This window comes from Drosophila rhopaloa, unplaced genomic scaffold, assembly GCF_018152115.1.
Source record: "Drosophila rhopaloa isolate 14029-0021.01 unplaced genomic scaffold, ASM1815211v1 contig_163, whole genome shotgun sequence".
NCBI lineage: Eukaryota > Metazoa > Arthropoda > Insecta > Diptera > Drosophilidae > Drosophila > Drosophila rhopaloa.
In genome coordinates this window covers 8,133,296-8,158,688 of record NW_025335043.1, presented here as the reverse complement: position 1 = coordinate 8,158,688, position 25,393 = coordinate 8,133,296, and the positions used below count along the sequence as shown (strand labels likewise).

The 25,393-nt window shown below is 41.6% G+C and overlaps 5 protein-coding genes and 1 pseudogene across 6 annotated transcripts; 3 read left to right on the top strand and 3 right to left on the bottom strand.

The window, feature by feature from the left end:
- Positions 1–53: 53 nt before the first annotated feature.
- On the top strand, positions 54–893 carry LOC108044393 (pyrimidodiazepine synthase). The gene is made up of 3 exons (XM_017123393.2): positions 54–81; positions 138–706; positions 758–893. The coding sequence occupies exons 1-3, from the start codon at positions 54–56 to the stop codon at positions 890–892; spliced, it is 732 nt and encodes a 243-aa protein (XP_016978882.1). The 3' UTR covers position 893.
- LOC108044394 lies at positions 886–1,850 on the bottom strand (annotated as a pseudogene).
- On the bottom strand, positions 1,850–3,002 carry LOC108044391 (pyrimidodiazepine synthase). The gene is made up of 2 exons (XM_017123392.2): positions 2,876–3,002; positions 1,850–2,694 (listed from the first exon to the last, which is right to left on the bottom strand). Exons 1-2 carry the CDS (start codon positions 2,904–2,906, stop codon positions 1,973–1,975), a joined length of 753 nt encoding a protein of 250 aa, XP_016978881.1. The 5' UTR covers positions 2,907–3,002; the 3' UTR covers positions 1,850–1,972.
- A 288-nt stretch (positions 3,003–3,290) lies between these two features.
- LOC108044395 (pyrimidodiazepine synthase) lies at positions 3,291–4,428 on the bottom strand. The gene is made up of 4 exons (XM_044457525.1): positions 4,327–4,428; positions 3,688–4,271; positions 3,508–3,629; positions 3,291–3,447 (listed from the first exon to the last, which is right to left on the bottom strand). Exons 1-4 carry the CDS (start codon positions 4,352–4,354, stop codon positions 3,417–3,419), a joined length of 765 nt encoding a protein of 254 aa, XP_044313460.1. The 5' UTR covers positions 4,355–4,428; the 3' UTR covers positions 3,291–3,416.
- A 431-nt stretch (positions 4,429–4,859) lies between these two features.
- On the top strand, positions 4,860–14,633 carry LOC108044378 (zinc transporter foi). Of its 2 annotated transcripts, none has more exons than XM_044457524.1 (6): positions 4,860–5,276; positions 10,901–11,471; positions 11,541–11,889; positions 11,949–12,118; positions 12,188–13,198; positions 13,263–14,633. In XM_044457524.1, exons 2-6 carry the CDS (start codon positions 11,046–11,048, stop codon positions 13,425–13,427), a joined length of 2,121 nt encoding a protein of 706 aa, XP_044313459.1. In that variant the 5' UTR covers positions 4,860–5,276; positions 10,901–11,045; the 3' UTR covers positions 13,428–14,633. The 2 variants fall into 2 exon arrangements, with proteins under 2 accessions (XP_044313459.1, XP_016978859.2); XM_017123370.2 differs by lacking the exon at positions 4,860–5,276 and adding an exon at positions 8,857–8,956.
- A 617-nt stretch (positions 14,634–15,250) lies between these two features.
- On the top strand, positions 15,251–18,448 carry LOC108044379 (protein ERGIC-53). Its single transcript, XM_017123371.2, has 5 exons — positions 15,251–15,471; positions 15,659–16,377; positions 16,453–16,925; positions 17,355–17,480; positions 17,551–18,448. Exons 1-5 carry the CDS (start codon positions 15,291–15,293, stop codon positions 17,585–17,587), a joined length of 1,536 nt encoding a protein of 511 aa, XP_016978860.2. The 5' UTR covers positions 15,251–15,290; the 3' UTR covers positions 17,588–18,448.
- The last annotated feature ends 6,945 nt before the right edge of the window (positions 18,449–25,393 follow it).

Sequence of the window (25,393 nt, the reverse complement as noted above, 5' to 3'; positions counted from 1 at the left end):
TCGAATGGCAACCACTATCATCACTTGCATCTCCAGACCCGAGCACGCACATCATGAGCAACGGCAGGCATTTGGCTAAAGGTATGTGAATGCAGATCCACAAATATCCATGGAAACTAATAGAGAACCCCCGGCAGGCTCACCCCCGCCGGATGTGCCCGAGGATGGAATCCTGCGCCTCTACTCCATGCGCTTCTGCCCGTTTGCACAGCGCGTGCACCTGGTGCTGGATGCCAAGCAGATCGCGTACCACAGTATCTACATCAATCTCACAGAGAAACCGGACTGGCTGCTGGACAAGAATCCGCAGGGCAAGGTGCCGGCTCTGGAAATCGTGCGGGAACCGGGACCACCGGTGCTTACGGAATCGTTACTCATCTGCGAGTATTTGGACGACCAGTACCCGCTGCGATCGCTGTATCCCCGTGATCCGCTCAAGAAAGTGCAGGAAAAGCTACTGATTGAAAGATTTGGAGCGGTGCTGGGTGCCTTCTTCAGGGCTTCCGACGGCGGTGAGCTGGAGCCCTTCTGGAGCGGGCTGGACACCTACGAGCGGGAGCTGAGTCGCCGCGGCACAGACTTCTTTGGCGGCGATCAGACGGGCATACTGGACTACATGATCTGGCCCTGGTGTGAGCGTCTGGAACTTCTGAAGTTGCAGCGCGGCGCGGACTATAACTACGATGAGGAGCGTTTTCCGCAACTGGTGAGTTGATCTTTTGGGTTTTAGAGGTCCATCATTAATCTATTTTCTCAGACGCTGTGGCTGGAGCGCATGAAGCGGGATCCTGCTGTGATGGCCTTCTACATGGAGGCCGAAGTCCAAGCGGAGTTCCTGCGCACGCGCAGCTTGGGGCAGCCCAACTACAATCTGCTGGTCAAGGATGCCTGATGCACTTGGTTTATTTGAATTGTAAGCATGGAATGAATAAAACATAGTTGCGGTTCATAACCGGTTCCAACGAATTGATCTTGACGAAACCAGTTGGCGTTCTAGAGCTTGCCCTTGAAGGCTAAATCGTACTGCGGATTGCCCACAGTCTTCGATTTCTGAAACTCGGCATGAAGCTGGACATCTAGAGCAGTCTTCTTCACTTCTCCATCCTGTGCCACTAAATCGCGCCACTTGAGCTGGAATGGTAAAGTTTAGGATTATAGATCCACTTGAGCTATTTCTACTTACCAGCTGTTTAAATCTTTTGCCATCTAGTTCGTATTTCTGCTCCGTATTGATTTTCATGCTGGGAAAGCGTTCAAACCAGGGCCAAATCATGTAGTCCACGATCCCTATGGTCTGGCCAGCAAAGTAGGGAGTTCCTCTTTTAGTCAGCTCCAACTCAAATACATCCAGGGCGTTCTCAAACTTCTGTAGAGCATCTGGAGGAGCATTTGGATTGCAGGTCAATACTGGATAAACAGCGCTGACCACTGGAGCAAAACGTTCAATGAGAATCTTGTCCAACGCTTTTTAAAGAGGATCTCTCGGAAAGAGTTGTGGTTCGGCATACTGTTGATCCAAGTACTCCGCAATTATGAGGGATTCCACAATTGTAGGTTGATCCTTAACCCCAGTAAGCTGTAGGGCGGGCACTTTGCCCAGAGGACTATACTCCTTGTACCATTCCGGCTTCTCAATCAAATCTATGTAGATCTTGTGGTGCGGAATGTTTTTGGCGGCCAACAGGAGGTGAACCCGATGGCTAAAGGGGCAGAATGCCATGGAAAAGTAACGCAGGACGCCATCTTCAGGTAACTCCGGTTTGGTGGAACCTGCAAAGCCAAAATAAGTTGGTTAATTGGTTAGGACTTGAGCATAACCCCAAATCCCAGATGGAGATGAAAAATAACATTTCAGAGGGAGTACATATGGGTTTAATAGTTTATCGCTGAGCGGTTTCACAATCTAAGCTTAAGTATCTGGAAACCTGTTCTACAGGGTTATCATTTTAAAATCAGCCTGAACTGGAATCCTTTACAAGGGCTCGAAGGCAACATCATAGTTGGGCTTGCCCTCATGACGGGTACGCATGAACTTGGCGTGAATTCGGGCATCCAGAGCGGTGGCCTTGACAGCCTCATCCTGGGCAACCAGATCGCGCCACTTCAAAAGGTTCTGATAACGTGTCTTGTCCAGCTCGTAAGGTACATCCAGAGTGTACTTAAGGGCGGGGAATCGCTCGAACCAGGGCCAGATCATGTAGTCCGCAATGCCGATCTTCTCGCCACCGAAGTAGGGCGTTCCCCGCTTGGTGATCTCCTGCTCGAAGACATCCAGAGCGATCTCAAAGTTCTTGATGGCATCGGCGGGTGGGTCCTTGGTGAAGAGTACCGGATAGATGGCACTGACGGCGGGAGCCAGGCGTTCGATGAGAATCCTGTCCAGGGCCTTTTGCAAAGGATCCTTGGGAAAGAGGGAACCTTCGCCGGGATACTGGTCATCCAGGTACTCGGCTATGACCAGGGATTCCACAAGAGCCGGCTGGCCAGGAAGTTGGGGCAACTGGATGGCCGGCACCTTGCCCAGTGGACTGTAGTCGATGTACCATTCCGGTTTCTCGCTGAGATCGATGTAGACCGTGTGGTGGGGAATCTTCTTGGCGGCCAGAACCAAGCCGGCACGCTGGGAGTAGGGGCAGAATCTCATCGAGTAGTAGCGCAGGACTCCATCCTCTGGAATTTCCGGTTTGGGGGAACCTGTTGATGGGTGATTTGTGACGTCAGCGGAAAGTTTTCCATTATGCTTGGGTCTAAAATTATATCTCTATCTGTGGGGTAATTTACTATTCTCATGATGGGGGACAGATAAAACTATGGAATCAATTGCTAACTTTTGCCGCGTCACTATCCCGTTGACCTTGAAGTGCCCCCCACTTACCCCTCTTGAAGTGCTTCTGCGGCAGGGCCATTTTATTAACAATTTTAAGATAATTCCTTAAGCGAGAAATGTTGGCGGAAGAAATGGTTCCAATCGAATGACAAACTAGTGGAGATTTGATGGACCTTATATAGTAATCGCTGGACGAGTGAGTATATCGAATAGTCTTATCGATTGCTGAGCGGGTGACTTTACAGTTTTTGAATGTAAGTTTCTTTACTAACTTAATTCAAAATTACCCAAATAAAATTATGTTTTAAAGTCCATTAAACTGAAACCAACGTAACTTATTGAAAATTCAGTTGCATATTAAATGACACTCTCAAAGGAAATCCTTTTGGTTTTTTTTGTCAAACAAATCAAGTTTGAAAATATTTATATAAAATAATTTTTTTCTACTATCAATAATCCAATGTTGCTTTGCATATTAGAGTATTTATTTTCCAATCACAATAATGCTGCTTTATGTATATGTGGGTAAATTTTAAATCAATCTTCATAATATGTACATGTTGAGGTGTATAAACCATTATCATTATGACTACTCCAATTTGGCACGCTTGGCTTCATTGCTAAAAAAAATAAAAAAATTTATGGATCAGATATATAAAATTAAGACTTCATAGACTTACTAGAGCATATTGTAATCGGCATTGCCCGCCCGGCGGGAACTCATGTATTTATTATGGGTTTGTCCATCCAGATAGAAACATTTAACGGCTCTATCCTGGAGCATCAAGTCGCGCCACTTAAGCTGGTATAGAAAAATCTTGGTTTAAACATGACGACTTTAGAAACTATTACAAACATACCAATGAGCCAAAACGTTCAGGATTTAGTTCATAGCCATCACCCATGCTGAACTTCAAGGAGGCAAAACGTTCGCACCAGGGCCAAATCATATAGTCCAGCATTCCTGGTTTAGAACCGCCAAAAAACTCTGTTCCACGTTTGCCCAGCTCCTCTTCGTAAATGTCCAATCCGGCATAGAGATCAGTGTCGCGCAGCTGAGCGGGATTTTCGTGGAGCACCAGACGGTAGAAGGCGGTGATAAACTGTCCGAAGCGCTCGATCAGAATCTTCTCCTGGGCCTTCTTCAGCGGATCCTTGGGATACAGCGGCACCTCCGGATACTTCTCGTCCAGGTAGTCGCAAATTATGAGTGACTCGATCAGCACGGGATTGCCCGGTTCCTTGACCAGCTCTAGTGCCGGCACTTTCGAGGAGCTGCTCACCTGCAGGAACCACTCGGGTTTCTCGCGAAGATTGATGTAAGTGTCGTGGTGTGGGACGTTCTTGGCGTCCAAAACCAAGTGCACACGATGTGCATATGGGCAAAAGCGCATCGAATACAACTTCAAGACCCCATCATCCGGGAATATGGGCTTTTTGGAACCTGAAGGGTATTGCGTTTAATAATATCAATAAGGATTTTAGTTTTTAATATTTACCTGTGCTTAAATGCTGAGTGTCGCTCATTTTGGCAAACAAAAATAATATGGCAAAACAATACCGGTTTTGTTTTTGTCAATGAAACTTATCGATGTTTGATTCTGAAAGTTGAGGTTGCTCGATAAATAAACTCCAGTCTCAGTGATAGTAAAAAAAATACCAAATAGGAAATATAACTAGGCGTAGAGATGAACTAAATAATTTTTATATGACCTTGTCTAGATATATTAAAATTTCAATTTAAAAAAAATTAATATCATTGAATTTAAATTCCAGCTCATTGTTTTTTAATTTATTGCGTACTAGATGTGTACGAAGTGTTACATTTTTTAGCATACTTTAGCTTTAAATTTATAACTTTCATTTTTACTTAATAGTTAAGTAGTACACTTTTAGAAACTAAAGGTCTTTCCCGGTTGAATTTCAAAACGTGATAGAGATGGGGGCAAACGTCGCCAGCGATAAAAATATACCAAAATTAGCCACTTCAAAAACATACCGAAAAGTATTTTTTGCCCTTAGCCACAGACGGTCACTCTGCCCTTGCCGCCTATCGATAATTGTTATAAAAAAAATTTGTTATAGTTGCGGATTTTTTGTGTTTGGCGGAGTGTGCGAAAAAGAGATGGCAGCGGCATATGTTTAGCGTGTCCGGAGAATGTTTACAGTTAGCCCGCCGCTTGCGTAATTGAGCCTGTGTTGGTGTTGGTGGCCGTGTCCGTGCATTATTCTGCCGCTCCGGTCGGTTTCTCCGTGTCAATCCGAGATTATTGCAGCGTAATTGACATTCGGCGTTATCTCGAAGGCGCCTCTAACTTACGCCCACCGCATCAGAAGTAGCCCCAGAAACGGCCAGCATTATCTTCGATCCCGCATTGAATCTCGCAATTGATAAATACACTTGCGTGGCCGTGTGTGTGATGTGTTAAACAGTCCGGTAAATTCACTGGTGAGTAGTGGTATAGCTATATTAATTACTCGTACTCTAGATTAATCCAAGTTTAAGTTTAGTATAGGAACTGCAAGCGACGGGCCCCCCTCCTTACAACCACCGCCCACCACCCACTCGTATTTATTTATAGCGGGCGATTTCCATGTGCGAGTGATTTTGACACCCGCTCACTTACATACTCACACTCGCACACGCACACAGATGCACACGTAACTACACTAGCATTCAGCACGTTTTTATGCTATTTTCGATCGGCATACTTATAGTCATGACTATGTTCTATACATAATTCAACGCCATTCCGAATGCCATTTCCATTCGCTATCTTCAGAGCCTAATTACGCAAAATCAGGGAAATTATAGAAGCTCACAGGCAGAATGCTTATCTTCCAGTGGCGGGGCTTGAAAATGTTCTAGAAGGGGTTCTCAAATAATACTACCTTGAATGTCAACAAAACTAGTTCACGTTTTCGTAAAGGGCAGACTCGATGCAGTGAACCATGAAATTCCAGTGTGATCACTGTAACGATTGTAACACATGTATCAGATTAAGTACTATTAATTATAAATATTGAAATGTTCTGAACTTATAAGCATTTCATTTACAGTGGTAATCATTTAACAAAAAAAAATTCTAATGCTGTCACGTAATTCTTTCTTATATTTAGCTCAATGGTAGACCCACCTCTTATGTAATCAATAATTCATCTACAAATTTAAGTTGTTTCCCATGAGTAATTATATGCCTGACCCCTTATTCACTGTTGCAGTAATATAGGAGAACAAAGGTTTCAAATAATTAGTTGAGTGTCCCAATTTAAATCGGTAAATTTGTTGGGAATTAATTTACAACTTTATCTATAGTAAAGTGTATAATAGTTGATGTTGAATATTGAGAAATTATAGAATAATATTACCGAACAGGGACGAGACCCCCTTTGGTTTCGCCACTGTTATCGCCGGTGACCCATATATCAGCATGTTCATTCGCACTTTTGGCTGCCTTCCACATAGTTTTTTTTTCAGAAGTGTAGGTGGGTGCATGAATCATAGATAATGCTGGTTGTGGCCAGCAGAAGACTCCTTATCGGCCGAGAACTTTTCCCATTTCTGCAATGCCCACATGCCTTTAATCAATTATTCATGAGCCAGCGAAATTTGCAAAGTTATATTTGCAATATGGAATATCAACCGCAACCGCCTTGCAACCTGGCGCCGTCAGCTGAGGCAGCTAAACACTCGATACGGAAAACAAACAATTCTCTACGATCACTTTGATGCCTCCAGATGAATTATTTATCGCTTATGGCCAGCCCTTCAACATCAGTTATGTGTCAGTCGTTGTACTAGTTGAATATTAAGCCGCCAGTCCACGTAATTCAGCAGTCGACGAGCATGGCAAGGTCAGAGCCTCGTCCCGTCCGGATTCGATCCAATCGAAGCGGATCCGCAACGTTCCATTCCGACTCCGACGTGATCGACCTCTGCAAAAGTTGCCGTTTAAATGCTTCTGACCGTCCAGAACTTCGATTTCATGTGGTCGTCACATGACCCGAGTTTTTCATATCTTCCAACAAAGAGTCAGTCTACTGAAATTTCACATCAAGCTTTGAGCCAACAATTTACTGGCATACCAAAAAGGTAAAAAAGATAATGCCCAAATGTGTGTTTGTGTGTTTGGGTTCTTAGGTACACATTTTGCAGGTTTATTTGCCTGGAGTTTCAGGTATGAAATTCGTTTGTAGATAGGGCGAGATAAAAGATAAATTGCTTCGCCAGGTAGAGATCATTTCTCGAGGGTAGATGTCTGGTTGAAATTTCAGGCCAAGCAACTGGAGGCTTCGTCAGCATTTAGCACAAATGATATGTGCATATCGTATATACATATGTATACAAAATCGTGCGAGCAGTTTTACGAGTCAGTTCCCAGGTTTTTGCCGGCGTTGCGCAATTTAAGGTTGTTGTATAAAAAATGTGATATTTAATAGTGCCAATCAGCAAAGGTTTCAGTCGCGGAGATATCATGTGAAATTATTTCAATTAAGAGTGACTCATTGACAAGCGATCGCATGTGAAATTTCGGCTTTAATTGGTAGCTGCCGAATGAAATCCGGTTATGTGAACTAAACATTATTGGGGAACGGTTTCCAAGAATTTTCTGGTTATAAAATGGAGATTTCATGTGAAATTCAAATATGTTGACTCAGACTGGGCAGTAATTTCACAATTTTGTGAAATAAACCCTCTTAAAAATGAGTTGTACCCCTCCGGTCTCGTTTATCAATGTTTTTTTGTGCGATCGTCTGTGAAATTTTAGCTTTTATCGGTAGATGTCAAGCAAAATTTTTGTTTTGCGGATAAAACATAAAGGGGAATGTGTTTCAGAAAGATAAAATGAATTAAAAGGTCTTCAGCATTTGTTGAAATTTCACGATTTGCAAATTAAAACCCATCCTCCATTTGAACATTAAGATTGTGGGATCATATGCAAAAAATTCTCTGGTTCAGTGAAGGAATAAATCAGGGAATGTTAAGGATTGGTATTTGTCTCAAATATTTGCTGTTATCCGATTTCGGTATAGGGAAATTAGATATCAAGCGAAACACCTTTTTCTTGACTCAGCACATAGATTGGTTTTTCTTTGAGTCAGCTTAATTCATTGGAGATATCATGCGAAACTTTGTGTATCAACTGAGTCAGCAGTGAGTTCACTGACTTTTTGGCTTTACCATTGCCACGGGGGACCGAAAAAACCGTCGCTTAAAATTTCGTATATGGAGATGTTATGCGAACTCAAATTGAGTCAGCAAAAATTGAATGTACATAGAAGACTGCAAAGACAGAAAAATGTGTATACAGAGCACACTTGATATGGTTGACCAATAAAAATCGAATCAAAAAAGGGCGACCACAGCAGTATTATTTTCATTTTAGAAATTTAACCTATACAATTAATTAAATAGAGAAAAATATTCTTATTTGTAAGTTCTAACAACTATTTAACTCACTGTATAGAATTTATTTTTATGGTTTTGCTTTAAACACAACTGCTTCTCAGAAACGCATAAATATTTATATATTTAAAGTTCATAAACAAAAATAGCTCACAATTTTCTGACTGCAAGAATATGATGTACATACATTAAAAATATATATAAATGCTTAAAAATTAACGTGTTCGTTTTGAAATGCTAAAATTAATTAACAAAACTTATGAGTTTTAAAGAAATTGTATGTAAAAACAAAAATGTAAATAATTAATTACTTTAGATTAGTAATCAATTACATTAAGATTATAGTGAATACCGTAAAATCTTTGAAACTATTTTAGTTTTCAAGTTAATTGACATTTTCATTGAGTCTTAGTTAATACAGCATTAATCCTCTTGGTCCAAAGAACAAAATGCAAGTGGAATCGTTGGGTTCTGGCGTTCTCTTCGCTTTTAGCCATGGTCCGAAATCAGCCACGCCCTGTTAAGTTAGTACGCCTTCGATGTGGGCATGCTTTAATGTGGTCCCCGTCACATACACACACTCACCCAATTAGCCATCAACGAAACGAGGCTTATAAATCAAACCGCAAGCGACGCGCGCCGCTCAGTTGCAAAGTGTGATCAAAGCTCGCTGGTGGTTCTTCGGATCGCGGATCGGTTCGGTTTCCAAATAGTTCTTTTCGGTACGATCTCCATTCAAGTTATTTTTAACATTTCCTTATATCAATGTGTGGGGTGAAAGAAAGTGAATTCAATTGATGACCCTCCACTCCAAAAATATATAGCATTGAAATCAACATAAAAACGAGCTCGTTAAACATTTTTCTCCCAGTGGTTTCATTAAAATCACGCGAACAGAATTTAAATGAGGCTTGATGACAAAAAAAAAACAAGATATAGTAAAAAACAAAATACAAACGAAACAGTCAGTCAATGGCGGCAGCACTTGACCAATTGACTGAGTTTGGAGGATTGATTGGGAATATTTGCCGATGAATTGCGTCTGATCTTATTTGGGAAATTTGTATGCGAATAATTTGCCTCGTTGATTGATTTTTATTGCCATGAAATTAAGTTTTTGCCTGGCGGTGATTGTTCGCGAATCCCTCTGGCAGTTTGGCAGTTAATTTCCTCAACAAGTGCGAACTTCAGCCTCAACCTTTAACACTTAACCCCTTGCCAAGGCGACATGTGTCCTTGTCAATGCCGTGGGTGCAATGACAGCCCGCCCACTTCCTGCGACCTTGACGCGCCCCATCCCACACTCAATGCAGCAACAATGACGTTTCTATTATTACCTATGGGTGTTTTGGCTTTCGCTTTTATTATGTCGATAACCAGCAAGCCACCCACGTGTAACTGTATTATACCCCCACTTCTCACCTGTGTCGTAAATTTTTGCCAAAGTTTTATCAATAAATTGGATTTCAATGCAGGACCGTTGAACTAACTGCCCAAGTTGTGGCATTAATGCGCAATTGCAAAATTGTTTGAGACCCACACACAAAACAACAACAACAAGTAGTTACAGCCCACTACAATAACAGACTTATTTTCAGTTAGTTGGGGGGGGAATTTCAAGTCTCGCTTGGCAAATTTTCTTTTTGGCGCGTGCCACTCGTAGTTTGCTCATCGAAGAAGCCGCATGGCATCGACCACTTTGGCTCCCGACTAGGAGCTGAAAAGTAGTTGGCAGATAAGCCACAATTGGTATAATTTAATGAGATAAAGTTATGTAACTTTTACGAGTTGGCTTCCTTTGAAGTGATTTTTGAAGTGTTATCAGCAAATATTTACAGTAAAGAAGACTTAAACATTTGGATTCTGGCATTGAAAATAATATAAAATCACTGACAATATGTGATTGGAGCTTTGTGATTCAAAAAGCAAATGCTTTGATAAGAAGTTGGAATGTTAAGACATCGTGGAATTAGTAGATTTTTCAAAGTGATAAGCTGAAACATTTTTAAAGTGTTTTTATCAGTAATGATGTAGCAAAACTATAAAGACTTCCTTTGATATTCTGCTAAGATAAATATATAAAATTAATTAACTTCATAAAGTTTTTGTGCATTAGAAGTAAAATAAACAAAATATTATAGTATAAACTCTTAAGTTTATTTATTATGTAAAGATTTCTTATTAAAATGTGGTTACACCTAACAATTTATATACCAAAAACTCAAAACTAAATGAGCCCCAAAGGCAATTTTTAAACTGTACGAAGTGATCTATTCCTTTTGCCCATACCAGCAGAATTCTTTGTTTATAGCAGACAACAAATGCAGTGAAACCGCCCATTTATGGTGATCTTGGGGCACCTGAAACCAGTCTGTTGTTTGGGCTGCTCGCTGTCCCATAATTGGAGGTGTCGATCCACCAACGAACGATCTTGAACTTCCGCTTTGGTTGGCTGACTATTTTGGTTATGCAACGGGCAAATGGCTTTTGTAAGTGCCACCGATCGTTTCGGATCGGTTCAGTCGTAATGAGTGTGGGATGGTAACAAGGGGCTGACAGTAGAACCCCATAAACGATTTTTAATCAGATAGAATTCCGTGTTGGTTTTCAGTGTACTTGTTTTCGTTTTTGGCTAATCTCTTACCGACTTTTCCGTTCAATTCCAGATCGAAATAAGCGCTCCAATTTACGACTGACTGAGGAATATATAATGATCGCGGCAGATCTTGCTGGGCAGTAAACAGAAACGAGAGTCCGAGTCATTAGCATTAGTCCTAGGAGTGGAAGTACAAGAGCAAGTCGGGCCTAAAAATGGCGCGTCACATTATGGCCGTTTGCGTGGTGTGCCTGCTATGCGCGCACCGCCTGCACTGCCAGGATCACATCGAGAGTCTACTGGGCCCGGCTCTTGGGACGACTCACAGCCAGGAGCAGCTCAACGCCCGCGTCTATACGAACCTAAGTCCCTCCAGCGAAACCACCGATCGGCGCCAGCAGCGATCCGCTTCTGGCGACGACGACACCCCCAACTACAGCACTAGTCCGCCCTCGAGGAGACAAAAGCGCCATGCTGGCCATGACCACGGCCATAGCTCCGAGTCCCGCGTCCCGCAGATCACCCAGTACTATCTCGAAAAGCTGATGGTCCAGAACGAGCTGATGAACAGCAGCGAATTCGATGGCCTGCTACAGCAGCTCAGCCTCCACTCGTTGGCCAGTGGGGCAAGTGAAGGAACTGTGAGTATAAATAAAGCTAATCTCCCGTTCATCGTTGACTAACTCTGGTGATTCTTATTCGTTCCGCAGTGCGTGCCCGCTAGTCGCCTAGTGCATCATGTCCAGCCTCACGATCTTCACCATCACCACGACCATGATGAAAAGGAGGAGGAGCTGCAGCTCAAAAACTGCACGCTGAGTCAGAATGGTACCAACTCCAATGTCACCTGCGCACTCCTGCTTAGCGACCACACACATTCACATAGCGAGGAGGTCAAGAACTTTGGTCTGAGTGAAAAGGACCTGCTAAACCTGTGTCCGGTTCTCCTGTACGAGCTGAAGGCACAGAGCGGTGGGTGCATAGAGCCGACAGTACTGTCCGACATCGACAGCACGGAAAAGCTGCTTGAGGCTGAGAAGGACAAGGATATGTTTTACGGTGGGTTTGAGCACCCTATATACCAATATTTGTTTACTTATCTTAATATTCCTTTGCAGTGTGGATCTATGCTTTCATTTCTGTGTTTGCCTGCGGACTCCTCGGCTTGGTAGGAGTAGCCATCATACCGTTTATGGGTTCGCGGTATTACAAATACATCATCCAGTATCTGGTGTCGCTGGCCGTGGGTACGATGACCGGCGATGCCCTTCTGCACTTGCTGCCTCATGTGAGTAGAGCTGATAACCCCGCCCGTTATTTCCTAAGACATGACTGATGTTAAATTCCCGATTAACAGTCTCTGGCAGGCCAGGATGAACGTGGTATGATCATGAAGGGGCTGGGCTGCCTGGGCGGCATCATCTTCTTCTACGTGACGGAGCATGCGCTGACCATGATCTCCGAGTGGCGCAAGAGCGTGGAAAAGAAGGAGACGAAGAAACCGTCGCGGGCGAAGGTGATGCGGGATCCAGACTCATCTGTAAACAACTCGGTGGCCGGCGACAAGATCTGCAAGCAAAAGTACAGCTCGTATCCGTACTGCTACGACGAGATCACCATGAACAACAAGCAGAGCGAGTGGATGCACCTTCCCGGCGATGGATCGAACTCGGCGGCGGGCGCTGGCGGAGACGCTGCCTCCGCCTCGGAAGTGCGTAACGGTGTGGGCGATCACGACGGCTCCAACGACATGGCCGCCGCCGCCGAATCCCTGCTCTCAACGCTGCACACGAACTGTGTAGAGATGAACCACCACAATCACAAGCACAACAGCCACCAGCACAGCCAGGAGGGACAGGACAATAACACCATTGTCACCGATCTGGACGGGAATGCGGTGTATGAGTCGAATAGTGCGAAGGATAAGAACGGCCAAAACGACCATGTGACTGTGATCCTGCGGGAGCACGAGTCATCGCATCATGGTCACAGCCATCGACATGGACACGTTCACTCGCCACCCGAGACGCTGAGCGCCGTGGCCTGGATGATCATCATGGGCGACGGGCTGCATAATTTTACGGATGGCATGGCTATCGGTGCAGCCTTTGCGGAGAACATTGCTGGTGGCTTCTCCACCTCCCTGGCCGTCTTCTGCCATGAGTTGCCGCACGAGCTGGGCGACTTTGCCATTTTGATGAAGGCGGGCATGTCGGTGAAGTCGGCCGTCTACTACAACCTGTTGACGGGTGTCCTGAGTTTCATCGGCATGATCTTCGGCATTGCTTTTGGGCAGTCGCAGGGCGTGGCCCAGTGGATGTTTGCCGTGGCTGCCGGACTATTCATTTACATTGCCTTAGTCGATATGGTGAGTTGTTTATTATATTAAACCTGCTGATTATATTTACTAATTCATAATCCTACTTTTGCAGATGCCTGAGATCTCTGCCTCGCACAAATCACTGGGCCAGTTCCTGCTGCAAATACTCGGCATGCTGAGCGGAGTGGGAATAATGCTAGTGATTGCCCTTTACGAGGGCGATCTCATGAGCGTGTTTGGAACGGCGGGAGGCGCATCTTTCCAGCACGTGCATTAATCACATAACTAAAATTGTAACCAACCGCAGCGAATCTTGTAGCGTATTATGTGAATTGCAGCGAATCTTGTGTATTAACTGCATTTTTCCGCCAGGCCTATAGGACCTCTTGAATTATTATTTTTTGTATAATTTGATTAGATTGTTGTTTACCTTAGTCCACAGAGTTACACAAAACACAAACCACATACACAGCCGGTTGGCGCTTATCAAACGCATTTGTTATCCAGTTTATGAAACACACAACCAACACCCGCGACGAGATTCAGCAAACTCGTTTTATTTTCGTTCCTAATTTTGCTTCTGAACTGCGTTCGAGTCGACTTTACACCCGATTATATATAAGATGTCTTAAAATTGCCTAGGTTATAAAGTGATCTTGAATTTAGAAGAAACCAATTGAAAAGCAAGTCGAGAAAGTTTTTCTAAAACGACACATGAGAAGAACTACAAATGACAGAAAATGGATTGGATTTGATCTGTATCCCAAATCCATTAATTTCTGATCTTATACATTGAAAGCAGAACTTAACAATTACGATATATATATTGTAGAATATGTATACATACATATAGTTTTTGTATTTCGTAGTCTAGGGTGCGCACGTTTACTTTACTGTTATTATTTTTGACAGTACTTAATGACTCTAACGTATATAATTTCCACTTAAGGAAAGACACAAAACCACTTAAGCTTAATTTATTATCGTATTTGTAATAAATTGAAAAGATTATTAAATGGCACGCTCATGCATAATTTAGATTTTCGCTACCCCGTAGCGCCCTCGATTAATTATGATTTTGTAATAAACCAAGCTAAAACAAAACAGTTTATTTTTTTCTTATTTGAGTTGTAATTTTTTAATTGCGCACACAACTAACACGAAAGTGATTGTGATTAAAAATGAGTAACTAACATTTGTAAAATGGTGCGACTTGCGGCACGATCGCCCTTAATGACTATCCCACACACACACCGATCTGCACACGAAGCTATCACTTAAACTGAGCAACTATAAATATTTTGTAAAGCCCACACTATGTGCTATTGAGGCAGTAAAACCTATATTAATTCTAGCTGTAAGCTCTACGACAACTACAAACAGGAAACCAAAAACAAAGAATAAAGAAGTAAACATATATATACACACTGTGCTAAAGAAACTTTTGGAGAAATGGATGTAATAATACTACTTACTTTGGTGATATCACGCAAAAGGCAATTGAAACAACTAACGAAATAATTTTACAATAATGTATTGATAAACATGTTTGTAAGTAAGTCGTCTAAGTGTGCACCAGCAGATGCATATGGCGCGTATTTTGCTACATTTTTGTTTATTTTGTAACGGAACGTAAACACTTTTTAAATTTTCAAAATAAATGTTTTTCCACCTCAACGTCATACACAACTTAAGATAGCGAGAGCTTTTGAATTGGGCGGGCTAGGGCGGTTATCGATAGCCATGATGGTGATCTACGGTTCGATACTTTTTAGAACTCTTGGTATTTAGCAGTTTATTTTTTTCAATTAAAAACTGATCCAAAAATGTTTATATATTTTTGGTAATTCCAACAATACTATTATTACTAAATTACTAAAATAATTTTTAGTATCTCAAAACGTTTTGAATTTATATTCCCCTCTTAATATTATTGTTGATTGGTTTTGGTCTGTAAAATATTTAATTTGATGTTTACTATAATAAAAATTGACATTTAAATCATGCCAACATATGTTTTAGTACAGCTTGTGCGATACTATCGCTTTTCGAGGAAAAAACGGTGCCGGCTGGCTATCGATATCCCCAGTTGTGCCGTCAGCCGTTACCCACCACTAGTTGTCAACATATAATTGCAAAGATGCGGCCCACATTCCTGGCCATTTTGTGCTTCCTGGCGTGGAATCCCTGCTCCGAGGCGACCGGCAACCTGAGTCCTGGGGCCGTGGGCGTCCACCGACGCTTCGAGTACAAGTACTCGTTCAAGCCGCCATATTTGGCCCAGAAAGACGGAACCGTGCCGTTTTGGGAGTACGGGGGAAGTGAGTACGAGTGGAAGACGCAGCTCCACGTCAGTTGTTCTGGCCCACTCGCTGCCGCTCTGCTGCCGTGGGTGCGAGCGAGATGGCGCGAGGCCGCCAAGTGTACACGCAGGCACTTTGTTTGGATTTCGATTTGTCCATCATTCCGGGTTTTTCTGTAGCCAAAACTTGTTGCTTCTCATTCCAGATGCTATTGCCAGTTCGGAAAGTGTGCGCGTGGCGCCATCGCTGCGCTCCCAGAAGGGTGCCATCTGGACGAAATCCCAGACGAACTTCGACTGGTGGGACGTGGAGATTGTATTCCGGGTGACGGGACGTGGCCGGATCGGAGCGGATGGACTGGCCTTCTGGTACACCACGGAAAAGGGTGACTACAATGGACCAGTGTTCGGATCTTCGGACCGCTGGAACGGTCTGGCCATTATGTTCGATTCCTTCGACAACGACAACAAGCACAATAATCCCTACATCAGTGCTGTGCTCAATGATGGCACCAAGTTGTATGACCATGCCAATGATGGAACCACCCAGCTCCTGAGCGGTTGCTTAAGGGATTTCCGTAACAAGCCCTTCCCCACGCGGGCGCGCATCGAGTACTACAACAATGTGCTCACCGTGCTCATCCACAACGGAATGACCAACAACAACGATGATTACGAGCTGTGTCTGCGGGCGGATAACGTTAATCTGCCCAAGAACGGCTACTTTGGCATTTCTGCAGCCACGGGCGGTCTTGCTGATGACCACGATGTGTTCCATTTCCTGACCACTTCGCTGCATGCCGCCGGACAGGCACAGGAGCAGCCCAAGGTGGACAACCAGGAGAAGCTGACGCAGGAGTACAAGGAATACCAGGACAAACTGGAGAAGCAGAAGCTGGAGTACAAGAAGGATCATCCCGACGAGGTAAGTGCCACGCAGGCAACTAATAAAGATGGCTTATCTGTTAGACTGATAATTAATAACCGCGTAATCCAATAGCACAAAGACGACGAAGACTGGGAAGAGTTTTACGAGTCGGAGAACCAGCGTGAGCTTCGCCAGATCTGGCAGGGTCAGAGCCAGATTGCCGATCATTTGCGCGAGCTGTCCCGCAAGGTCGACGAGATTATTGGCCGCCAGGAAACTACGTTGTCGCTCGTCTCGCGCAATGCCGGACAGGCTCTGCCTCCGCCTGCCGCTGGTGGAGTGCAGCAGCAGCTGCCCGTAGGGGCCGTTACTAGGACCGATGTTGATCTCCTGCTCACAAATCAAAACGTGCTGCTCAGCTCCATCCGAGAGATACGGCAACTGGTGGGCGATATCAATGTGCGTACTGATAACATTCAAATGAATCAGAAGCACGCGCCCACAGCACAAATCCAATCCACCGGCTATGATGTGCAAACGCTGATCGCCGAGATGCGCGATGGCATGAACCAGGTCAAGCAGGGCATCACCCACGTGGGCCAGAGGTGAGAAATACGCCTAGCATCATCTTAATTTCTAAAACCTGTTATCATACAAGTCACCATTTTATTCAATTAACATGGGAAGATGCGGAAGTGACCTCGTGCTTCAGCGAACGTTATCAGTATTATTTTTGTTTATACATATAGGAGAACTTTTTCTTATATTCATGCTAAACTAAATTTTAAAATCGTGTTTGGTATATTGTTTTAAATGTAAATTTGCTGAATAGGCAAGCGATGAAAATATAAAGTCAAACGTAAAGCATAGGATTTTAAGAATCACTTTTAAGAGTTTACAGTTTTTTGTTAGTTTTAAATTATTTTAGTCCAGTTTACTTCAATTTTTTCAGAGGAATTGGTCAGGATTTTGCGGTTTCATTAGTTTATATTACATAATCTTAATATCGTATTAAATGTGGTTTTACTTTACAGATTGGCAGCACCGCAAGCAGGAGCGCAGGTGGCCAATTGTCCCACGGGCAACTGCGTTGGAGTTACATTGTTCCTCAGCATAACCGTTGTCCAATTGCTGCTAGTCTTTATCTACAGCGTGTTCAAGTGCGTATTGAATTAACTTTTAATTCGGGATCCACAACTAATTAATTTTTTACATCTTTTTTAATTTCAGAAACCGCAGCGAAGCACAAGCGAAAAAGTTCTATTAGGCATAATCGCGACACCTTGGGATCGTAACGAGTAAAGAAACACACAAGCATACACCCACACAAAACACGAGGAAACACATTCGCACACCTGACTAGGCAGCAACTAAATTTAGTTAAAATGAAAGATTTAAGACTTCTGCGTACCATGCTCTACCATTACGTATAACTGTTTGTTTTTTTTATATAGAAGTCTGTTTGATAAGTCAGGTTACGAATATAAATTCAAGTCGTTACTTAATCGAAGAAAGAACAAGAAATTTGAACAATGAATAAGCCTCATGACAATGCCACGCAATACAAAACGAAGAAACCGTCGAAGAAGCCACAATACAAACTTCCCCCTAGTAATAGCCAGCAGAAGATGTTTTTTATTGTTTAGCAAGTCAAGTCGAAAGTTTCACTCCATTCTCAACTCTGCATATCATGGGTGCAGGCATTTCTATAAAACAAAAAAACAATCCCAAAAAAAAAAAATAAAAAATGAAAAAACTATAAATATATGAAAATTCCGTAAACGTAGCTAATTTCTATGATATCGTGGACTCGGCTCCCAAAAATATAATTGGCAACATAAATCAATTTTTCCATTTTCTTGTGCTATGGATTAAACAAAGAGCCAGCTTTTTTGTTATTTAGCCTGAAAATGAATTTATGTAATAATTATGATGAACTGTCTCACTAAGTTTTGTTTTGTTCGCATGCCTTTGGTGCGATGTAAGAAAGTTTTCTACTGAATAATCTTAATATACATACTGATAAATTATAAAACAATTGAAGAAAGTGTGTTTTTATATATGTTGTCCATTCCAGTCTCGATAGAAATGTTTAAACTGAAAATAAAAAATCAATTTATAGAAAAAATCGTCACAAAAGACTATCTTTAACTGTCCAACTTTATCGCTTGATTGTGCTCTTTCATTTTATTTTTACACTCCCCCGAACCCGAAGCTATTTTCGCTGATATCGACAGAGTGAAAACTTTATTTCTCGAAGAGTCCTCGTAAGCATAAACTAGAATCCCTGTCAGTGGCCCATTCTCGTCCTCCCAGCGATGACAATGCGGCAAAAATGGCGCCACTTGGACGCCAAAGTGCGTGGAGCTGGGGACGAGTTGGGTCCTGGTGAACTTTGGCCGTAAAATGTAACTGCCATTGGTGGCATTGTGGGCAGGTCCTCTGTGGTTTGGGTTCCCATCACACCACCACCCAAAAAAAAAATCCCAGGAAAACCCAGCGAAAGATAAATGGACAGAAGCCAACGGCAGTCGCGGCCCATGTTATAAATTCACTTTGAGATTGGGGAAGGGGTTATATGTGGGGTTTTGAGACAGGCAGCTCTGGTGTGTGGTTGGATGGTAGCTCCGCTTATGTGTTCCGAGTCCTATGTACTTCCATTGCGCAGGAGCAGGACCAGTAGAAAAGGTTACTGGAAGGGGGACTTGAACGACTATTAACTCTTTATAACAGCCAATCGGCATGAGGCTCGCAAACAAAGAAAATGGTTCCACTCTTAGAGGGTTTACACAGCAGGGATGGGACTGGTGCATTGTAACAAAACTAACTCTATAGTATAGACTCCATACAAGCAACTAAACTAATATATATTTTAAGACATTTTGCTTTAGTTATGAAATACAGATCTCAGTCTATTCACTTTCTCCGCATAGCTAATGTTTAGTGAGTGTTATCTTTATAAATCATGTTGGTTATCCAGATCGTAACGATTTGTTAAAGTTATGCATTAGGCAAATAAAAAGATACTAATAAGCTATAAATCTAACTTCGCTTTTTAACATAAAAGTAATTAATTACAATTTTTCAAAATTTTCGGTGAAATTAAATTTTTAATTAAAAACACAATGAATTAAAATTGTACATTATTTAAAATAAATATAAACCAAGATAATCTAAAATATTTATTGAAGTATATTTTATTGAAGTTTATTTAAAACTCAAAATAATAAAAAAAAACGTTAAATTTCAAGAAATAATTTAATATTTTAAAGCTTTAATAAAGATACATATTTAAGTTTTTAGAATTCCATTTGTTAATTATCCCTCCTTCTCTAACTAATTTTTCTTTTACTGAACAAGAGTGTGTGTGCCAAACACTTAATTTTTATGACTAATTTTTACTTTCCAATCCATTAAACCATCCAGATCGTTTTGCTTTCCACCGAAACAGATCAATATAGTGGCATTTTAAAAAGGATAGCCAAACTTTAATAATCCATATTGCATATTTACACATCTGTGGAATTTCAGAGCTCACCACAATCCATTAGCAAATGAAATTCATAAATCCCCTCCCGAATGTCCTTATTCCCTCCCTCCTTCAATCAGCAAACCAACAACGAGGACGACAGTTCGCAACATTTGGCAAACATTTGCGAAAAAGGGGATATGAAATCAAAGTCAAAGTAGTTACGATGTAACGGGGTGGATCTGGCGGGCTATATCAGTGCGATATATGTAGCTGTGGCCTTTGACAAATCCCCAGCCCATGTCCCAAATATCCTTGCGAGGAGGAGCAGTGGCAGCGTGACAAATGTTGCGCAAACAAATGGATTACATTGCTACGAGCAATCCCGCCAGCTACCCAAATGCCTCACAATGAATCATAAATTTCCATAACTGTCATCCGATCTGGGCAGATTTCTTTTCCTCGTCAGTCAGCAAAGAAAGCAAATTGGCCGTCACCGGATTACTAACTTTGTTGCTAATCCGAAAATTGAATTTTGCAGAGTAATTTGCTAATGATCCGAAGAAAGCTTAAGGAAGCTTAAGCTAAAACGAACAAGGACTCCTCTAATTACCATTTAAAACTTTACTGCTTTACAGAAAAGTATTTGTAACTTTATTTTTGTGTCGATTTTTTTGTCAAATTTGCGAAAAAAGGCTTTGCAGAAAACCTGTACTTCTAAGCCCATAACTTTTCTTACAGACATCCGATTTCAAAACGGCATATTCCTTAATGATTGTGGTTTAATTCTCTTAAAATCTGTATATTCATCTTGGTTTGTAATTTTGGGTCGATTTTTAGTCATTTTTATGAGCTAACCCCTTTTCAAATTTTTGAAAAATGGCTTTGCAGAAAAGTGACCAAAAACCTGCAATCTAAGCCCATAACTTTTCTTAAAGACATCCGATTTCAAAATGACATATCTCTAAATAATTGTGGTTTAATTCTCTTAAAATCTGTATATTCATCTTGGCTTGTATTTTTGGGCCGATTTTTCGTAATTTTTATGTGCTAACCCCTTTCCAAATTTTCGAAAAATGGATTTGCAGAAAAGTGACCAAAAATCTGCACTTCTAAGCCCATAACTTTTCTTACAGACATCCGATTTCAAAGTGGCATACCTCTAAATGATTGTAATTTATTTCTCTAAAAATCTGTATACCTATCTTGGTTTGTAATTTTGGGTCAATTACAGTCATTTTTATGAGCTAACCCCTTTCCAAATTTTCAAAAAATGGCTTAGCAGAAAAGTGACCGAAAACCTGCACTTCTAAGCCCATAACTTTTCTTACAGACCTCCGATTCCAAAGTGGCATACCTCTTATTGATAGTGGTTTAATTCTCTAAAAAATGTATACTCATCTTGGTTTGTAATTTTGGGTCGATTTTTAGTCATTTTTATGAACTAACCCCTTTCCAAATTTGCGAAAAATGGCTTAGCAGAAAAGTGACCAAAAACCTGCACTTCTAAGCGCATAACTTTTCTTACAGACCTCCGATTCCAAAGTGGCATACCTCCAAATGATTGTGGGATAATTCTCTAAAAATCTTGAATTTTGAAGCTTGAATTTTTGGGTCGATTTTTAGTCATTTTTATGAGCTAACCCCCTTCCAAATTTGCGAAAAATGGCTTTGCAGAAAAGTGACTAAAAACCCGCACTTCTAAGCCCATAACTTTTCTTACAGACCTCCTATTTCAAAGTGGCATACTTCTAAATGATTGTGGTTTAATTCTCTAAAAATCTGTATATTCATCTTGGTTTGTATTTTTGGCTCGATTATTAGTCATTTTTTCACATTTTCGAAAAATGGCTTTGCAGAAAAGTGACCAAAAACCTGAACTTCTGACACCATATCTTTTTTACAGACATCCGATTTCAAAGTGGCTTACTTCATTTAGGAATATGAAGGTGGTAATGGTTATGGTTTATTTCTCTAAAAATCGGAACTTAAACAACTTGACATGTATTTTTGGTACATTTTTTTATTTCAATCAAAGTTTTTATATAATATATTTATCTTGCATGTAGTATATAGTCGGAATATTATATCACACAAAGGAAAATAAACAGCTTCGTTATTGAATTTATGTATTAATTATTTTTGAATACAAATTAAGAGACTTTCCATTGGTGACATTTTCGGTAAAATTATATATTTCATTCAATAAGGCTAAGAAGTAGTCAGAAGTTATTTATAAATGATGGCAGTTGATTTTTATAGCTAAAGCAAGCAAAATGTCTTGGGTATTTTTCCCTAACAACCTGATTAGAAACCAATTTATCTTGTAACGATTAAAAATATCGTTCCATCTGCGTTTGAACGAATTTAAAAATTTCCATAGGAAAATCGTCCCACCCAAAGTGCAAGGACAATGGGAAAACTGCTCCTCGGATGCTGGATGTTTGTGCAACTGCTTTAGTTTCCCGATGCCATTAAGTCGCGGGTCGCAGGATGACAAAGGATAGTCCATTAGACACAAGTCACAATTCCATTGAAGCGAGCTGGCAAATGGAGTCCCATTGAAACCCCTCGCCCTATTTACTGGCCTGCATCCTGCATTCCGAGTCCTGCACCCTTTGTGAATGTTTTTGCGAGCGAAACCAGAACAAAAGACGGGCCTGGATAATATTTTGCGCTTTTTGGTATGACGAATCCACATGTCACACACGAATCGAATGGCCAAAGTCACCTCCGCCCCGGGAAAATCCGGGATAAACCCCTGCCCCTCATCCGTTTAGCGGGCAATCAAGCGTGTAGGGCAATTCAATAAGCCGGGAATGGATGTGGATGTGAATGTGGATGGGGGTGCCACAAGTTTGGAGAACTTTATCAACACCCATGTCGGCATTAGTTTTGTTTACAAACTTTCCGTTGCCTTTTTGACAGTTCGCCCGGGGTGGACTTTTCCTATCCACTTTCGACCCCCCACCCCTGGCTATTTTCCGGGGTGGATTTTTGCGGGGATTTTTATTTATGAGCACTTAAATCGAAGCGCAAACTGAAATTGCACACTGCACATCTACATAAATATGCAATTGCGGGCTTGTGAGAAAGTTGTCCCGCTGATAAATGATGAAAAAATTATAAATAAATACGGGATACATATCAGCTAGTCCTCCTTGTTGTTATATGTGTTTTATTTTTCTTGCCCATCCCTCATGTCCGCGTCACCCCATCACTGTCCTGAGATGACAGTTCCCGATAATGGTGACATCAATTTGAAACTCAATTGAGCTTGTACCCAGCTCCTTGATAAATGCTGTGCTATCAGCGCCGTTTATCGTTCGCCAGTTTGAGACTGGGTGCGACAAGTCAGCGAATTGGAAACGGAATTGGACAGCCAACCCTCGAAGGTAAGGGGTTCCATCTTCCTGCTCGGGATGCCTCTTCCTCATCCACAGCCAGCATCCTCCTGCTCGTCCCAATCCTTGATCTCTGGGGCGGTGCAAGCAGTTTACATGTTTAATGCCTGCTTAATTGCTGTCCTGGCCAGCGGGGAAGATCCCTCAGCTGGGATAAGAAATCGTCTTCTAAATACTGACATGTCAGCGGTCCCGAAAATGCTCCATTGAGGGAAAATTAAGTGAAGACAATTAAGTTGAAATGTATTCGTAAATGTTTTTCTGAACGATAGTGATGTGGTGCTTTTCGTAAGACCTCTAGATTGACTATGAAATAATTAAGGATAGGAATACACTCTCTCTTTGAAATAATATAAGTGTATGAATTGATTTTGTAAAGTTATTCATTTATTAAATTATTTCGTAGGTCAATCAATAAAATCTATTATGCAAGTAGAGCACCAAGGATCAACATTAAACTGAGAGAAACTATTAGCTGGATGTAGTTTTGTAATTTATCCAATTTGAACGGCTTTAGATGTTTAGAAAAATTTCTGTTTCCACGATATTGTAAAAATGCAATAAAGGTTTCCATTAAATGCAGCCAATAAACCATTTAATGCCTTCGTATATGTCAATAAATGCCTTGTACGAATGGAACGTTGAACAAGTTCATTGCACCACCTCCATCTGGGCAATCCTGGGCACCACCTCCTCCACTTGACACCCTTGACTCTAAACTGAATTCCGAATCCCGAACGCCTCGGATTCAAACTAAACCTCAACATGGCCATTAGGCCATGTCGGTGCATGGCTTCGCCAGGATAAATAGACTGTTGAGTCATTAAACAATTTACGCAGCCATAAATTTACGCAATTTACTTAGTGCGCAAACACACATCCCGCAGGATGCTGAATGTCCTGGACAGGGCAATAAAAAATACCCCTGTTCGGGGCTGGGATCGAGAAACATTAACACATCTGGCCAGATACAAAGTGCCGGGCCGTCCGCCTGAGCGATTAACTTTTTGCATCCTTCACGCTTCGCTGGGCGAGTTAACCCGACATCATCTTCATCATCTCCTGGAGCAAGGACATCGCCCACGCGCCGCTTGTTTGCATTTTTATTGCCCCACGCTGGGGATGCAGGATGTAGATTTTCAGGATTGCCGCCGCGGCTGTCTGAAATTTTAATGAAATCGTCATCAATTAAAATTTGCTCTCTTCCATGTCCATGCCTCCAAACGACAGTGACAATGACAATGACACGGCACAACATCTACTCCCACTTTTAATTTCACTTAGAGAAATATTCATTACTGCTTTACAGCTTTATTTCATTGCCTCATAAAAATGACAGTTCAATTGAAACTCATTATTGGGACCTACAATTCCATTTCGCAAGGAATAAAACTCAAAATTCAAACAGAAAAATGTTTATTCGGATTTTAAAAGAATTAAAGTTAAATCTAAACCATTTCAATCAATAGGAAAAGTTATATATGGCACATGCCATATTTCAAGAGAGACAAACAACGAATCGGGGTCACCAATTAAACTTATATCAATGAATATTAGACCTTCCACACTTCAGTGTAATGAGTTGTTTTATATTTTAATACAAAATTTAATTTCACAATTTATGCATCCTTCTGTTAAAATGTAAAACACATATATTCCATTAAATGGAAATTCGGTAAGTTTCGCCTATATTTTTCACTGTGCAGTCCTTGAAGTTATTTTCATCTTTTTACGACCGAGACGTCCATCCGGGCACTTCCATGGGCTTAGTCCGGGATTGGTTATGAGATTCTCCGGCGCATAACTCTCCGTACTCGTGCCTGGGATCGGGCTCAGCTATAAAAATAATTTGTGGCCAAAATCTCCCCTTCCATCCCGTTCTGATCTCGAGTTCATCCAAGGGGTTTGAGTGCGCCGTGCTTAGGACATGGACGGCTGTCGGCAATTTGTAGTCGTTTGCTTGTTTTTCCAGCCTCGCCCTAATGGGTTTTCATAAATTTTTATTGTTCTCAATATAAGTTTTATTCTCGCCTCTTTTTTGTAGTTGCCCGCATGCAAATGTCGTTTGAGTGCTTCAAATTTGTGTGGAATTTGTCAAGCAATATAAAAACGAGTTTACGTATTTCCGAAAAATTAAAGAAATTGAAGAAAAAGGACTGCTGAAGTAAATGTTTAAAAAGCGAATCGAATTTTAAAGAAA